The sequence below is a fragment of the Hemicordylus capensis genome, chromosome 2 (assembly GCF_027244095.1).
Source record: "Hemicordylus capensis ecotype Gifberg chromosome 2, rHemCap1.1.pri, whole genome shotgun sequence".
Taxonomy (NCBI): Eukaryota; Metazoa; Chordata; class Lepidosauria; order Squamata; family Cordylidae; genus Hemicordylus; species Hemicordylus capensis.
Window position 1 is genome coordinate 281,579,863 of NC_069658.1, and position 16,578 is coordinate 281,596,440.

At 41.0% G+C, this 16,578-nt stretch overlaps 1 protein-coding gene across 2 annotated transcripts in view; it reads right to left on the minus strand.

The window, feature by feature from the left end:
• Window positions 1–223: 223 nt before the first annotated feature.
• The window catches only part of EIF4E3 (eukaryotic translation initiation factor 4E family member 3), a 45,038-nt gene continuing 28,683 nt past the window's right edge, over window positions 224–16,578 (minus strand). For both annotated transcript variants that reach the window (XM_053299610.1, XM_053299609.1), the window contains exons 3-7: window positions 15,838–15,932; window positions 11,634–11,694; window positions 8,389–8,455; window positions 2,077–2,232; window positions 224–1,981 (exon numbers count right to left, since the gene is read on the minus strand). In XM_053299610.1, the coding sequence (XP_053155585.1) occupies window positions 1,935–1,981; window positions 2,077–2,232; window positions 8,389–8,455; window positions 11,634–11,694; window positions 15,838–15,863 (357 nt within the window). In that variant the 5' untranslated portion in view covers window positions 15,864–15,932 and the 3' untranslated portion in view covers window positions 224–1,934. The remainder of the gene's footprint in view (window positions 1,982–2,076; window positions 2,233–8,388; window positions 8,456–11,633; window positions 11,695–15,837; window positions 15,933–16,578) is intronic.

Genomic DNA, 16,578 nt, shown 5'->3' on the forward strand with positions numbered 1-16,578 from the left:
TCCAAGCCTACCGCATTATCCACTGCTTTCCCAGTGGGACAAGGACACTTATAGTCCTTGCTACAGTGTTACTGAGGACTCTGTCAACCATGGTACCATAAACATGCTGCATTAAAATACTGACGGGGGGGAGCATGGATTTGTGGTAAGATGTTTACTGTTCTAAAAACGATCTCACATTTCGAAGTGGACCTAATAAAAGGAATTACTGAATACATGCATATGAGTTTATAAAACTTTTTATTTAATAATGCTTGTTAAATGCACAAATTCATAAATACAGATGAACTAGTACAAAAATTAAAAAGGGGAAATTGATTTTAATAAATGCATTAATTCCAATGGCCACCTCATGTCAAATTAAATGGGTCAATATCAGTGCAGTCATAACAAATTTCCAAACACTAATTCTAATCCAGTAATGCTGCCTTAGAGGGATGAGTGTTCCCTGCTACTCGAACAAAATAAATCTTTGGTACTGTAATAAAAATATAATGAAGCCTCCAATAATTAGAATGGGGAGAAATCCAGACACAAACTAATGTCGAAAATGTTCACATTCATGCTTCAAAAGTTTAGCTGACTTCTCTACATAAAAAAAAAAGTGCCACTTACTTAAGGCGTTGTCATAGCTTGCAACTAGATACAGTCGAATTGGTTATGTTTACAATAAAATTATGATGCATGTGATGCTAACCTTAATGGATGCAGGACACTTCTGATATGATCACAGTGAAGTGGTAGGGTTGGAAGGGAAGATCTGTTTTTATAAAGTGTGCTTAAATGGACATGTGAAGCTTCCTATTTTGAGTGAGAACACAAGTGTTTTGGGGGTTTTGTTTTTTGGGTTTTGTTTTTTTAAAGAGAGCTTACACAAAACAAAATTGATCAAAATTAGCCACCTCTAGCATAAAAGGCTTATGGTTTCCTATTGAAATACTACTCATTTTTCTAAGTCGGTGTTCCTGTCAAACAGCTAACATTGAAAACAATGATTAACAATGGGCCACTCCACACTTGAAGGTGGCCTTCACACTACAATTAACACGAATGCAGCTGCTTGAAAAAAGTGCTGCTATGATCACAGAAATTAGAGCAGATACATAACCACAGAAACCATGCTTCCACCTAAGTCTGCTCGGCTTTGATCCTGTCAATGACCCAACCACCCACCTACCCCAACAGGGACCACCATCAAGTGTGAACCAGCTCAGTGTTTAAGAGGCTAGAATCCCCAGGATTTGAAGTTAGCCACAACAGAAGAGTATTCTCCATTTACAGGCGCTCGGCTCAGTGATTATTAGAACTTGTTTTACAGCAAGGATATTATCAGTGCATAGGCAGATGACACTGGAAGCAATCCATTCAGCACAGCTGCTGTGCAGACGCCATTCATTTCAATGGAGCCTGAACAGGATTCCCATTATTGGATTTCTCCCATTGTACATTAGAACACAGTGCAAATTTCAATCTCTCTCGGGACAAATCTGTGAGTAGATCTTAACATGATAGGAATGTCTCAAAGCAAATATTACAAACAATATGGTTTGCAAAGCTATTATTTCCTCTAAGTACAGCAAATCTAGAAAAAGCAGCATGTCATGCCTGTGCATATTTGCATTTAAACTAGGTACAGTAACTACTTAAACACAATTGTAAAGTCTTCTACTTTTTCAAAAAAACAAAAAACCCACCAAACCAAAAACAAAAACCCCTAAAATAGTTTAAAGAAAAACAGTGACATGTGTCAAAGTCAAAAGGGGGGGGGGGGGATCAGCAACTGAGGCAACAATTCTCCTCGCTTTTGAGTACCAGCAGATCAACAGGAATAGAAAGATCTAAAATACCAGGGCTTGTGATGCTTTTGCAAGTGTTTTGTCCATCTTCCCATTTTAATGTCAAAAATACAAACACAAAACATGAGTTCTTTATCGTTAATGTCTTCCACGTCCGCCTTCAAAAGCATGATGTTCTTTGTGAGCTGAAAAAAAAAAATCACCATATGAGCGTTACTACACATTTCAGTGATACTATGGAGAGCACATGCCATTCATACTTCATGCAATTACTACTTACGTTTATAAAAAACTGCTTTAAAAGATGTTTCTGGCAGAAGTTCATAGATCTTTTCTAAAACTGTAGCTTCACTTGCTAATGATGCATTTACATTCCAAACTTGTACGACATCTTCTCGGTCACGAACACTGACACTAACCCCTATTACTTCATCACCTGTCAAGAGGAACAAAATGCCATTTTTTTAAAAAAGCTGTATATTTAATTTCATTGGCCAACATCCTGATTAACCAAGGGCGCATTTCTAGGCGCTGCAGGGGTGCATCTCACTCTGCAAGCACAGTTGCACAAGAGCCTTTAGACTCTGGCATGCAGGGAGTGCTCTGGAGTTGAAAGGCACAACTGTGCTCACATGCAGGAACAGGGGGAATCGCAGCCCTGCAGCTCCTTGATGTCCAAGTGATTTGCTAATCAGGATCTCAGAAGAATACTAAACTCTTACACTCCCCAAAAATACAAATTCCAAAATATAACAGCGGCAACTCAGATCTGAAAGAGTGTGCTGAAGAGTCAACTTGTGTGTACCATATTCAACTTCTGCTATAAACAATTCTACTGTGAAGTTCCATCTTATCAATATGTTGTTTTTTTACAGCAACATTAATGCAGAAATCTTAGAAATATACGTCCCCACCCCCGTTTGTGCTTTTGACTATACGTTGCTCAGTTCAGATGTCACTCAGAACTATGGTTTAACCTTAGTTTTGTACAACATTCATCTACCTCGTGCTCATGTGTTCCCTTTTTTGTGTGTGTGGGGGGGAAGCTTCCTACATCCGTTCTTTGTTTAGAGAACGCCAGAATTTGCAATGACATCAAAGCTCAGCAAATCCTGTACTGTTCTAACCAGAGTTTCTGGGATGACATTGCAAGTCCCTGTTTGTTCTAAACAGAGTACAAAAGCAGAAAGATTTCTCCCTGCTGCATGCAAGCCTCGGGCTTATGAATATTGTGAAGAACTAGGACTAAATCAATGGTTCTGCATATCTGAATGGGACCACTGACTTGTATGTAGAGTTCATCTGAAGCATGGAGATGAGATTCTCCAGAATCACTGAGCTTTCCTGACCAGCAGAATGCTAAGTTACTTTAGCATTCAAGTGAGAGTTTTATGGCCACCAGAACTTTATTCACCACTGCCAAAACTCTGCAATAAATTTTTTTTTTACACAAAGGTGTTAAGGTCAAATATTTACAATTGATTCAAGGTGGGTTGATTCAAAAATAAAAGAGCAGACAAACTTAGATTGCACAGGAATAATTTACAAGAATATCTATCCTGTGCTTTCTGATGCTAGCCAATAGCCTCATCTTTTCTTCCAGGAAGGTCAGTCCCAGGAGATACTGCTTGGGGAATGCTGCTAGCCACTTAGACCTATGGTGTCCTACAGGATTCACTCTTGCATTCCATGTTATGCCATATCTATATGAAACTGCTGGGGAAAGGTCTAGAGATCTGGAATGAAATGTCATCAGTATCCCAATGACACCCAGCTCTCCCTCTCTTTCCCCCTGTAATCCAGGAAAGTGGTGGTATTTCTGGCACTAACTGACGATGAGGGTGAACAGATTAACACTTAATCCAGAATCCAGACAAGATAAAGGGGCTATTCCCTAGCCCGATTTTGCCTGAACATGGGAGCCACTGGGCTTGCAGGTGAGCCCAGTGGCTTCCTGGCGGTTAACTTGCCAAACAACCCCTCCCCTTAAACTGGGTTTGCGGAGTGAGTGCTCTGCAAACCCGGTTTTTAAAATCGTGAGCAGACCCCCAGCCGGGAGGCTTAAAAGCAGCCTCCCGGCTCGGGAGTCTCTCCGGTATGCCCTGCGCGCTCGTGCAGGGCATAGTGGAGCTTTTGGGGGCCACGCAGCCCCCAAACTCCCCAGTCCTGGCCGGATCCATGATGGAGCCAGCAGTTGTGTGGGCGGCTGCTGCGGCCGCCCAGAACAGACTGGCTGTTCGTCTGCGGGGAGAGCGCGCTAAGCCCGCTCTCCCTGCAAACTCCCTAGAGGCTCTTCACACAAATCGTGTGAAGAGCCTTATATTCTGGGTCAGTAGAATTGCCAACCACGAAATTACAGTTCAGCCTGTGTTGGATGGGGTAGCCCTCTTGAAGGTGAAGGTGTGAGGATGCTCCTGGATCCAGCTTGGACCTTGGAGGTACGCTATCCTGGCCAGGACCACCTTTTCCCAACTGAGGTGGATGTGCGAACTGCATGATTAACATGCATAACTGGATGATTCAGATCTGGCCAGGATATGCTTCAATTGGATTTCTGTGATTTACTCTATTGTGGGACTGCCTTTGTAGACTGTTCAGAAACTTCAGCTGGTTCAGAATGCTGCAGCATGGTTATTAACCAAAACCCAATATTGAAGGCGTGTGACTCCCTTATTGAAATAGCTTCAGTGGCTTCTGGTCTGTTTCCAGGCACAGTTCAAAATGCTAGTGATGACCTTTAAAAGCCTGAAATGGCTTGGCATTGGGAAATCTTGAGGGCTCAGTGCGAGAAGCCCCTTCCCATGTCTCACTAGCATTCAGTTTTTGTCCGGCTGGGATGTAGAAGGCAGCTTTTTCTGTGGCTGCAACCAGACTCTGGAACTCCCTTTGTAGAGAGGCCCATTTATCCCATCCCTGGTTGCTATTTGCTGCTGCACAAAGAGTTCTTTTTCATTAAGTTTTTAATTCATAATGTTGGTTTGTGGTCTAACACTGGTTCATAGTTCTCGTTTTGCCAGTTTTCCTTTCTTGTGATTTACAGGCTGTTTGAGCTCCTATGTTTAGAGTGGCTTTATTTATTGCATGACTGTTGTGTTGACCTGATGTTTTTATATATTTTATTTTATATGGTTAGCTGCCCTAGGCATTGTTTAATGGAAAGGCATATGTGCCAAAAATAAATCCTACGATTAGCTGCACTAAGAAACAATGTGACATGACTGAAAGATCAAGTGTTGACCAGCAGGAGGTCACAAAGCATGCTATGGGCAGATACACATGTGACAGCCGCAAGTCAGTACAGAACTGCCGTCAGTTCCCACCAAGCGTGGGCTCCCTCTCCTGCTGCTGTTCCCATGTCATGCAAATATCAGGTGGAGAGTGTCAGCAACCACTTCAGCCCAAATTTCACCCAACATTTGAAACCAATGCTTGAAGTTGCTTTGACAGTGCTGGGATGAAGCTGGTTGCTGAAGTTCTCCCACTGACCTTTCCAGGTTGGTACAACATGGAGTGGCAGCAGAAGTGGGAGAGCGTGCTTGGAAGGAACTGGCAGCTCTTCTGTACCTACGTGCCATTGTTATGTGTGAACCTGCCCTGTGATATTTTAGACAGATGTCCATGAACAAGGCTTAAAACTGGCTTCCGAGTCAACAATACAGATACACAGCAGAGCATTTTCTTAGAAACCGAGTATAAAGAATTCAGACACTCATCTATTTGAAGAAATACAGCCTGAGCCTATGCATTTTTTCAGAAGCAAGTCCTGTTGAGCTGAACCAACTTAGCTCCCAAGTGTGCAAAAGATTGTATTTTTTTAAAAGTATAAGCAATCTAAGTGTATATGCTCTAGCAGACTCATCAAAAGTGTTTTGCATGAAAATATGTAGAAGTCCCTAGCCTTATCTACAACTGAACTTCATGCACAATGAACTGAACTTCATGCACAATGCAGTACCTGAGGCTGCTGTGAGCAGCTGGAACCACACTGATCTTGGCACAGCCTGCCTTACTTGTGGCACAGAACCAGACATTCGTAATTTAAACATTTGAATGTTTGATGCCTGATTGTGTGCTGTAAATGCTATGCCCACCAATTCCAAGATTGGTGAATTTGTACAATATGCCCAGTCTTGGGATATCATCAAGACCAGAAGGTGGGCTCCTGCATGCTCCCAAGGCTATGGCTGCTTGCATGAACTTCAGGTGCTGCATTTTGAGGTCATTCACACGACCTCATGCTATCACTGGGTAGATCTGCTGGGAAGACAGGAGCTCCCTGCCTTATTTATTTATTTAGTTTATCATATTTTTATACCGCCTGATATATACATCTCTAGGCAGTGTACAAAATTTAAAAACAATATAAAAGCCACAGATTAAAATCCACAAAACACAATAAAGAGAGCATAAAACAGTTATTAAAACCAATTATTAAAATTAATTCTAATTAAAAGCCTGCGAGAACAGGGGAGCCTTGAAGGTCTACCTGAAAACAAACGAAGAAGAAAATTTTCTTATTTCAGTGGGAATCATATTCCAAAGCCCTGGGGCAGCCACAGAGAAAGCCCAGTCCTGGGTCACCACCAGACAAGCTGGCAGCAACCGTAACCAGAGCCCTCTAGAAGATCATAACAGGCAGCAGAGTTCATGACAAAGAAGGTGCTCTCTTAAAAACTGTAGGCCCAAGTCATTAAGGGCTTTATAGGTAATAACCAACACTTTGTATTTCGCCCGGAAACATATCGGCAGCCAGTGCAGTTCTTTTAAAATTGGTTTTATGTAGTCCCTTCATGTTGTCCTGGAGACCAATCTGGCTGCCGCATTCCGCAGCAATTGTAGTTCCCAGACTAAGTACAAAGGCAGCCCTATGTAGAGTGCATTACAGTAGTCAAGCCTGGAGGTTACCAGCATATGTACCACTTCTGTTATCCGTTTCTTGGCAGACAAGCATCATCGTCTTTGCCTTTGCCATACACCCACATGAGTGGCAGTATGAAAAGGCAAAAGCTGGGAGTGGGAGGACTTCCTCCTCCTGCATCCCGGAGTGCCCCACGCCATGAGTTAGCATGGCCACTTAGCACGGCCACTCCTTCCCCACCAGCTTGCTGCTGGAAGTGGCGGTGAGCTGTGTATGTGTGTGGGAGCCTGTTTAACCAGGGGCAATTGTGCACATGATCGCCTACTGAGGTAAAAGGAACCACTAGTAAACTAAGGATTGTTTTACCTTGGTAAAACCCTGGGTAAAATAACAGGGCTACCACGTTCTGGAGCAGCCGGGAGCAGAGGGCTCCCGGTACTCCAGGTAAAAGGAGTCGCCTGGGTTAGCCCAGGCGGCTCTTGTCGTGTGAATGGCCTTTCTATGTGCTTTATAAAATGCATTATCTGCACCAAATAATTGATAGTTCAACATCTAAATATAGTCACAATAGAGATGTCAATAATGAAAGATTAAAATTAATCTCTGTTGAAAGTATTCATTAACTTTATGAGAAAATATTATAATTAATAAGAAAAGCCCTCTGCTTTTGTTATTTTATGGATAAGAAGGCTGCCCTCAAAAGAAGTTACCAATCTCAGAAGCACAGAACATTGGCATCATTAGTCAATTATATATATATATATATATATATATATATATATATATATATATATATATATATATACACATATATATACACATATATATACACACACACACACACACACACACACACAGTGGGTATTGAAAAGAGAAGTGGCTTGAGAAGTGGCTTTCTCCTTGCGACCCTCCCGAACAAGCCACATTTTTTCCACAACACACCATACCTACAGTGAAGCATGGAGGTGGCAGCATCCTGTTGTGGGGGTGTTTCTCTGCCTCAGGGACTGGGGCTCTCGTTAGGGTAGAAGGAAAAATGGATGGGGCAAAATACCGTCAGATTCTGGAAGAAAACCTGCTACCCTCTGCCAGACAGTTGAGGATGGGCAGAAGATTCACCTTTCAACATGACAACGATCCGAAGCACACAGCAAAATTGACCACACAGTGGCTGAAGGAGAAAAAAGTGAACGTCCTCATGTGGCCCAGTCAGAGCCCAGACCTAAATCCCACAGAAAATCTGTGGGGAGATTTGAAGATAGCAGTCCACCAACACCTACCATCCAATGTGACCGAACTTGAACATGGAACTTGAATTTGAACATGAACTCTGTATGGAGGAGTGGGCAAATATTGCTCCGTCTAGGTGTGCAAGGTTGATAGAGAAGTATCCCAACAGACTCAAGGCTGTTATTAAAGCAAAAGGTGGTTCAACAAAATATTGACATGGGGGGGGTTGATCCTTTTTCAATCTCCGTAATTCTTGTTTTTTATTTCTGACACTTTTTCTGGACTGTAATTGTGATGTTTTCCAGTTGGATGTTATAGGTTGCATTGGATAAGTACAGCTGGTGAAGGGAATTTTCTTTGTGTTTTCATTTCAGGATGTAAGGGAACCAGAATTTAAGGTCTATCAAAGGGGGTGATTCTTTTCAATACCCACTGTATAGTGGCTAAGAGAGAGAGAGAGAGAGAGAGAGGATGAATGTCTGTGAGGTGTGAGCATTTCCTTACCTCCTGCACAGCGGTCTGCAAATTGTTCCCCAATAGTAGCTAGCAGTAACTCTTTCCAAACTGCAGACTAGCAAAAGGGAAAAAAGTTAAATTCATTTTAACCATCAAGATTATGTCTACATAACATAGCACTCTTTGCATTAAACAACACTGTGCTATAACTATGCATTTTATTATAGCTTCCCTTTCTTATGTAACTGCAGTAAAAATATCTACCTGTTGGTCATGTGCTACATTTATTTATTTATTTATTTAATTTATTTAATGTATTTGTATTATACCACCCACTACCAATGTCTCTAAGTGGTTTGCAGAAATAAAAACATACCAAGAATTTTTAAACAATTAAAACATATTAAAAGATCAAATTAAAATACCCATAAAAACTTCCAGATAGCTAAATAGCTTGGCTGAAGAGATGTGTCTTTAGTTGTGTCCTAAAAACCAACAGGGATGGAGCAGCTCCAATCTCAGCAGGAAGTGCATTTCACAGCTCTGGGGCAACTACAGAGGAGGCCCGCCCCTTGAGCTCCACATAACAGAAGCATGCCTTTCAAAACCCTTGCTAGCTGGGCAAAGAGGCACATTTCAAAGTGGTGGTTCTCATGCTTAGCAAGGGTAGAGCAACTGCCCCTTTTCAATCCAGCATAGTGTCCTTCCAGTGCTTGTTGCTGGTATTTCCCTTGTGTTTCTCTTTAGATTGTGAGCCTCTTTAGGAACTAGTTTAATCATTCTTTCCCTCTCTCATTCATTTTGTTTCATAATCTGCTTTCTAAACATTTGTTGAAAAGTGGTATACATCAGGGTTTCTTAACTTTGGGCCCCCAGATGCTGTGGGACTACAACTCCCATCATCCCCAAACATTGTGGTTGTGGATGATGGGAGTTGTAGTCCAAAAACACCTGGGGGCCCAAGGTTAAGAAACTCTGGCATACATTATTTCAATCTTGTGATATTGGGTGGGGCTATCTTGGGCAGTTCTTATCTACAGGATAAGAACTGTTTATCCCTATATGTGAAGTTGTAACATACATCTGGGGGAATACTTCTTGTTATATATGTTTATGCACTTTGTCATATCCAGCGTGTAAGCCACTTTGGCTCTGATATGTTTATCAGATAAATTTATTGTGGAAGTTAAGCTGACGGTCTGAGTACTCCTCTTTAGATTGTTCTAGTCATGGTGGGTTGTTTGGTTATTACTGTCCAGATTATGTGACAGTCCATAAGACAGGTGCTCTCATGGGCCTGGCTCAGCTCCATTGTAATCCGGCTCTCAGGACCTGTGCTGCTGCCTGATTTACAGGGAGGGCAGGTTGTGCAGGGGAGGCAGGTTGTGCAGGGGAGGGCAGGTTGTGCAGGATGCTTCTTGGGGGGACAGCCTCGCAGCTGTGGCCATAGCATGCCAATTGCCCAATTCTCTGAGGGAGTTCTGGTCTTGGAGTTATAGCCTTGCAACAGAGGTGCTGAACATGGTCGGGAGGAGCAGGGTAGGACTCCTGCCTTGAGTGGAAAGCTAGGAAGTGCTGGAGCCAGGTACTGGCAAGGAAAGGGAGTGGCCATGAAGACAAGGACATTTGAAGGGGTGTGGGGAATGTTCAGCCTAAGACCTTGATCCTATGGCCAATACCACTGCCGAAGCTGTAAAATCTGAAGACTATAAGGTCAGGATTAGTAGAACTGGGGTTTTACTGTATGAATATTCCTAACGTTGAATGTGCTCAAGTTCAAAATATGGGATTTCTACATTTGTCAAAAGTGTTCCATCAAAGTTCTCCTTCCCAAAAAACATGAAATAAAGGACTATTGTGATTTATATGTATATTAATAATGACTGTTCAGTTTCAGAAGCACACTGTTCTGGAAACCTATCTGATTTATATTAAAATGTCCTGTGCAAATTTCTTTAATACAAAAAATTCATCCTAAAAGTGAAAAGGAATACTTCTGCTGTGCAGGACCAATTCCTGCTTCTGTTTGAGGCACACTGCAATCTGTGTAACAAAGGTTAATCTGGATCAGATGGAATAAGTAATGTGAGCTAAGTAATCTGTGTACTATATGCAAGACATTATTCCTATACCCCCCCATTAGATAGGAAGCATTTCTGCCTGTGTCTTAATGTGCATTATGGCCCAAGCACAAATGCTTTCAAAATTTTAAAATGACCATTTAAATAAAGTGCTTGGACAGGTGAAGAAATGGATGGATTGTTCCAAAAGTTATTACTATGCCTGCCTGTCTGACTTCTATTTGCCTAACTATGTCTGTAGCATATTACATCAGAGCTTCAGTACCTGCAAAGACCCAGTACTCTTTCAGACTGATGTAAGGTGTTGGTGATAACCCATAAACACACTATATGGGTTGAGCTCAGCACATCTAAGAGACTGCTTCCCCTATATGTTGTAGCACAACCACTAAGATCAAACTGGAGCACCTTGTTAAGTTACCAGTATACACACCCAACTTGGACTGAGCATGCACACAGACCCAACAACTCCTTTCTTCAGAGACTCCAAGCCCAAGCCTCTTCTAGAAGCCATATAAGCTAACTTTATTTAAGATGGCTTTTGGTGGCCAAGAATAGGAAGGGTCAGAGTAAATGAGGGTTTAACAACTGAAAGTTGGAGCTTTCCAACTGAACATATTGTTAGCCAGCCAAACTCATAGAACAGAGTGACTATAATGCAATTCAGTAAATCGGGACTACAGTGTTTCTTTCATAATCTTGGGGTTCATTCTCAACTGTCGGAAGGCTCAAGTAGCAAAATCGAGGAAGACTAAAAATGTAGCTAAAAGCAGAGACAGGCTCTTCATAAGCAACCATTGGTAATTAAAAATATATCAGCAGCTGCTGAGCAGTAAATGCCATTTTCAAAACACCACATTGCTGAATACTGTAATTAAAAGCAAAAGACTAAATATCCCAAGACATGGTCTGAAGGCATATCATACAGACACCTGGGAGACTGCCTGAGTTCCACAATGGAAGAGATGCAAGATATGAATGTAATAAACATCTCCAGCTGTCTGTAACAAATTGTCTTGCTTTCTCAGAACAAAAAAGAACACAAGAAATTATGAGTATGAGAAAGCATGAACAATCCTAAAACATTAAATACATTTATTAAAATACAAAACAAAAGCTGACAATTTTACTGAAGGGCAGCTTAGAAGTGTCACTCCCACACTTCGCAGAAGCAGTAGCTGCCTAGGTCTGACCATATAATGTGAAGCATACCGTACTGTCTTTGGGGACCTTCATTTTCCACACGCCTCCTTTGGCATTGCTTTCCTCTTCCCTGATTGGAGAGGAAAAACCATAAACACTCAGCTCAACACGTATGTAAATATCATCATCAATATGTACAGCTACGTTTATTTCACAATTTGTCACAAATGCAGAATTCACACCTGGGCACATAAATCAGCACTCTAGAAACTTCTACGTCATTATCATTAAATAAAATAGCAATTTCCCAACCCTTAGGAGACTTGGGGTGGGGGGTGGGGTTCAAGTGGTTAGGTTTTGGTGAACTTTGCCTTCCAAATCACCAACAGAATCAGAACAAACTAAGCAAAATAAGAAACATGTATGTGCAGTTGCTTATTTTGCACACTTTAGATAAGCAGAAGAACTCGTGGACTCTGGTACAGATTTCCCTCCAGTGTTGAATATGCATAGCTCTGTACCAAATGACCCTCAGCACAATAAGAAGGCAGACTTTTTGTTTTTTTTGGAGAGCTAGTATTTTAAAGGAAACAAAAATTCACCATAGGAAGTTTTAGCAAGAGGGCAATGGGGCGTGGACACGTGTTCATGAGAGAGGGCCAAGCTTTGGGCTTGTGTCGCATCCTTCCGTACAGGAAATAATCTCTCTATAGGGACAGACAAGGTTCAGAGAGATCCCAGGTACAGAAAAATGTTCTACTTCACTGGGGCACTTGCCCTTTTTTCCCCCTAAGACTCACTCTTGGTGTCCCCGCTGCCCAGTGTGAGAAATTTGTCTAGATAGGACTAGAAAGAGAGCTGGGGTGGGGACACTTACAAATCCTTAAAACGATTTCCTTAAAGAGTGGCCTGAAAATCTCTTTTGCAGCCTGAACAAGCAATGCATTACTGAAATGGCTGCCAATTGCTATGACATATTCCACAAGAGACTAAACAGATGTCATTTCAAAGTCCCACACTGCAAAATTCTATGTAAAGAGATTTTCTACAATCACTATCACTTTTTCCAAAAGTAAAAAAAGAAAGAATATCCATGAATTTTTTGGCTTGGATTTCCCCCCTCCGTATAGAAATGATGAAACATGGGGGAAACAATTAGAAAATCTGTATGGTTGGATTTTTGCCACAAATTAAGAAGTACGGCTTCTAATGAAGAAAACAGTAGCTGGAATAGACATCTAGAAGAAAAATACAAAGCAAAAGTGTTAAGTACTTGTGGCTATGGAAGAAAGCTGAAAATGCAATTTCTGCTAAGTTTACCTAAACAGAGTGGGGTCTAGGTGAGTTTAAGTTTTCTTGGTCCATGTCTATCTCTGACAAAAAATAAATATGGAAGCCTAATTTTGAATTTTGTTCTCTGAAAACAAAAACAAATCCCCCTACCAACTGGTAAAGTATGCAAATATGGCAATTTGCATAATGTACAATAAAGAGAAGAATTCAGAAAGGAGAGTGACTGATTTCCATTCATATGTCTTGGTCAAAACCTAAACTCTTTTTTAAACTACTTAAATGCTTCCTCCCGCCCCCTTTTAAAAAAATGATAGCTATGCCCAATATAAAAAGGCCACCTAATGGCGCAGTGGGGAAATGACTTGATTAGTAAGCCAGAGGTTGCCGGTTTGAATCTCCGCTGGTATGTTTCCCAGACTATGGGAACACCTATATTGGACAGCAGCAATATAGGAAGATGCAGAAAGGCATCATCTCACACTGTGCAGGAGATGGCAATGGTAAACCCCTCCTATATTCTACCAAAGACAACCACAGGGCTCTGTGGTCGCCAGGAGTCAACACTGACTTGTTGGCATACTTTACTTTACTGGAAATCTAATTTCCAGAAGAGTATAATTAGCAGATTCCTCAAACACTAGGAGTATAGCCTATAATCTGATTATTAACTATATTTGATGAGTTAGAGGATAAAGGAGAGATTAAGCCTACCAAAATAATTAAAGAGTAAAGATTTAGTAGTGATTTAGCCAATATCAATACTACCAATTTACACTCTAGAAAGGTGACAATGGAACTGCTTCAATTAAGGAAACTTCAAAAAGAACATATCATTTTCAGGTGTGGCCTCCAGAATATGACTTTCTTGGGAGAGACAGATTTCTAATGTAAGCAAAAGAATAAAAAACAACCCTAAACAGCTTTGGTTTGTTTCTGCTGACACCCTGAATGGACAGTGATCATAACTGCTCTTTAAAGAAGAGATTAAGAAGCAAAACCTTGAAAACAACTACAAGTCAATCCAGAAGCGGCATAAGCCATTTGCACTTCTTCAACTCCTCATTTCCCCAGAAATACGGCCCAAGATATATCTGGGCTGAGAAAAAGATCTTTATTTTGGCCCCGTTCAGCTTTTGCATCAGGTCTTGCCCACACAGAATTGTCCACTTCTATAGCAAGGCTTGGCTCAACACATAGCAGAAAGAATAGAAACCTAAATAATTTCTGGACCTGTATGCTTGGCAGATTGGGCTGCAATTTCCCCTCAATGGATTGGCAGTTATTTTTTGGGAACGGCAAGGAAAGGGTGCTTTTTTGAGAGTCAGTACAAGAACCCTGTGATTTATTATTATTCATTTATACGCCACATTTAAATGTACAACACACTTAACAATGTAGATCTTGTTTGTCCCACTGACTTTATAAACACTCATCATCAGGTTGTGTCAAGGGAATATGATGTATTTGTTATAAGCACTTATTTTCAGATATTGAACAAATGTGTGCATCCAATGTACCTAGAAGCACTACCTTTGACAGATGCTGCTCCTCAAAGACTACACAGTACTTGACATCTCCTGCAGGTTTACAGCATCCAGAAAGGCACAGTAAGATCACATGCTGAATACTGATATAAGAGAACTTGGTAGTGTCTCACCTGTGGCAAGTAATACCACATTATTTGCTTAGAGGGGAAAGAAAAAGAATCTGTTAACTCTGTCTAAATGTTTACTGTTGTCTTTTAAAAAACTCTTTACAGTGCCTGAAGTTATTCAGGAGATCTCTTAATGTAGGCATTCAGTCCCAGAATAAATTAGGCTTGGCAGAATTCACTAGGACCGAGAACAGATAGTTTTAATAAACTACTATACACGAGGGGCAGAGCCACCATTGAGTGAACGGGTTCAAAGAATCCATTTGCCACCCCTCAGGGGCTGCACCTTGCAGCCCAGACACACACCCCACATCTGATGTCAGACGCGGGGTGGGTGGGGGTGATTTAGCTCCCAAACGGGGCTTGAGAGGCAGTCCAGGAGGATACCATGGTTGATGTCATCAAACGCTGCTGAGAGATCCAGCAGAACCAACAAGGATGCACTTCCTCTGCCAAGCTCCCAGCATAGGTCATCCACTAGAGTGACCAATGCAGTTTCAGTCCCATATCTAGGATGGAGACCAGACTGAAAAGGGTCTAGATAATCAGTATCATCCAAAACCCTCTGCAGCTGAGATTGCACCACACACTTTATCACCTTGCCCAAAACGGAAAGATTAGAAACAATTCTATAGTTATCCAGGTTAGAGAGATAGAGGGAGGGCTTTTTCAATAATGGTCTTACCACCACTTCCTTGAGGCATGGTGGTATCTTGCCCTCCCTTAATGAAGCATTGATTATTTATTTATTGTTAAATTTATATACCGCCTTTCATTAAAGCATTCACAAGGCGGTTATAGCCTCCAACCATCTGCCTGTACCCTCCCTGGCAGATTGTATTAGCCATGAGGAGCAAGCTATGTGGCTTGCTCCTCAAGAAACACAAATTCAGTGTTTCCCATTGAGAAACAGAACCAGTTGCACAGTTAATTGGAACTTGGCCTTATTTGTTTAGCACTCATTACAATATACAGCAATAAATTCTGCTAATCAAGACTTTTTAACTCAGTTCAGTTTAATTCTGTAAAGTCTATTTTGTCAAATTTATGCAATGGACTCAATGGACACTGCAATGGACATTGCATAACATGGATTTTTAATCAATGCAGTTACTACCCTTTAAGCTTGATAAGGAATTTAGTAGCATACACCAGACACTAAAGCATAATATACTGTGATATTTACGGAGCATAATAAAGGAAAAGTCTTTATTTTAACCCTTTACTTTTTCACTTTATTTCTACTGCTTATTATTTTTACCTTACAAATTCACAACAGAGAATTTCTGTGCCCAGAGCACAGTAACCATGTGAATATATACATACCAAAGTGGCCGTCTTTCTCCACGCATTAAATGATAACTACATCTCAGAGGCAGGTTTGTCACAGGAGGAATATTATTATAAACGCTCCAGAAGATCTTTTTTTTAAAAAAAAGGAGAATGATGATTACAGTTTTATTCATTCACAAAGAATGACATTTATCTTGCTTTGCTTGGGACATAGTATCAAGAATATTCTTGGGACATAGTATCAAGTAGTATCAAGTTCCTTTCAAGTGAATTGTGGTTGCATAAGAAACTGTTGCAAGGCTTTAAGAGTATGCCTAGATGCGGTTCCCAACGAAATCAAAGTTATTTTCCACCTTTGTAGAACCTTGTCTTTGGTAATGATAAGCAACTAGCCTGTTATAGATCTCTAATACTGCAGCAATTCTGTGTTTAGTGTTCTAACATGCACGTTGGGAAGTCAACACTTGAGCTTGTCAACACACATAATGAGTCAACGAATACATTTCTATAGTAACTTGGTTATGATGTTATTTTCATAAAGAAAAGTTAAACCCCAGACATCCTAAAGAGTACAAGAATTAAGTAAATGATAGCTCTTAACAGTTTACTAAGTTTTAACAAGACCTCTTCAGCACAGCTTAAAAAACAATAGTTTGTCCAATCTGCCTACCTATAAATTATCAGTTTAGCATTAAGCAGCAGAGATCCCCGAGAATATGCCCCTGCGGGTTCCTAATGTACCTCCCAAATATTCCAAATAGGATCTGAAAGCCA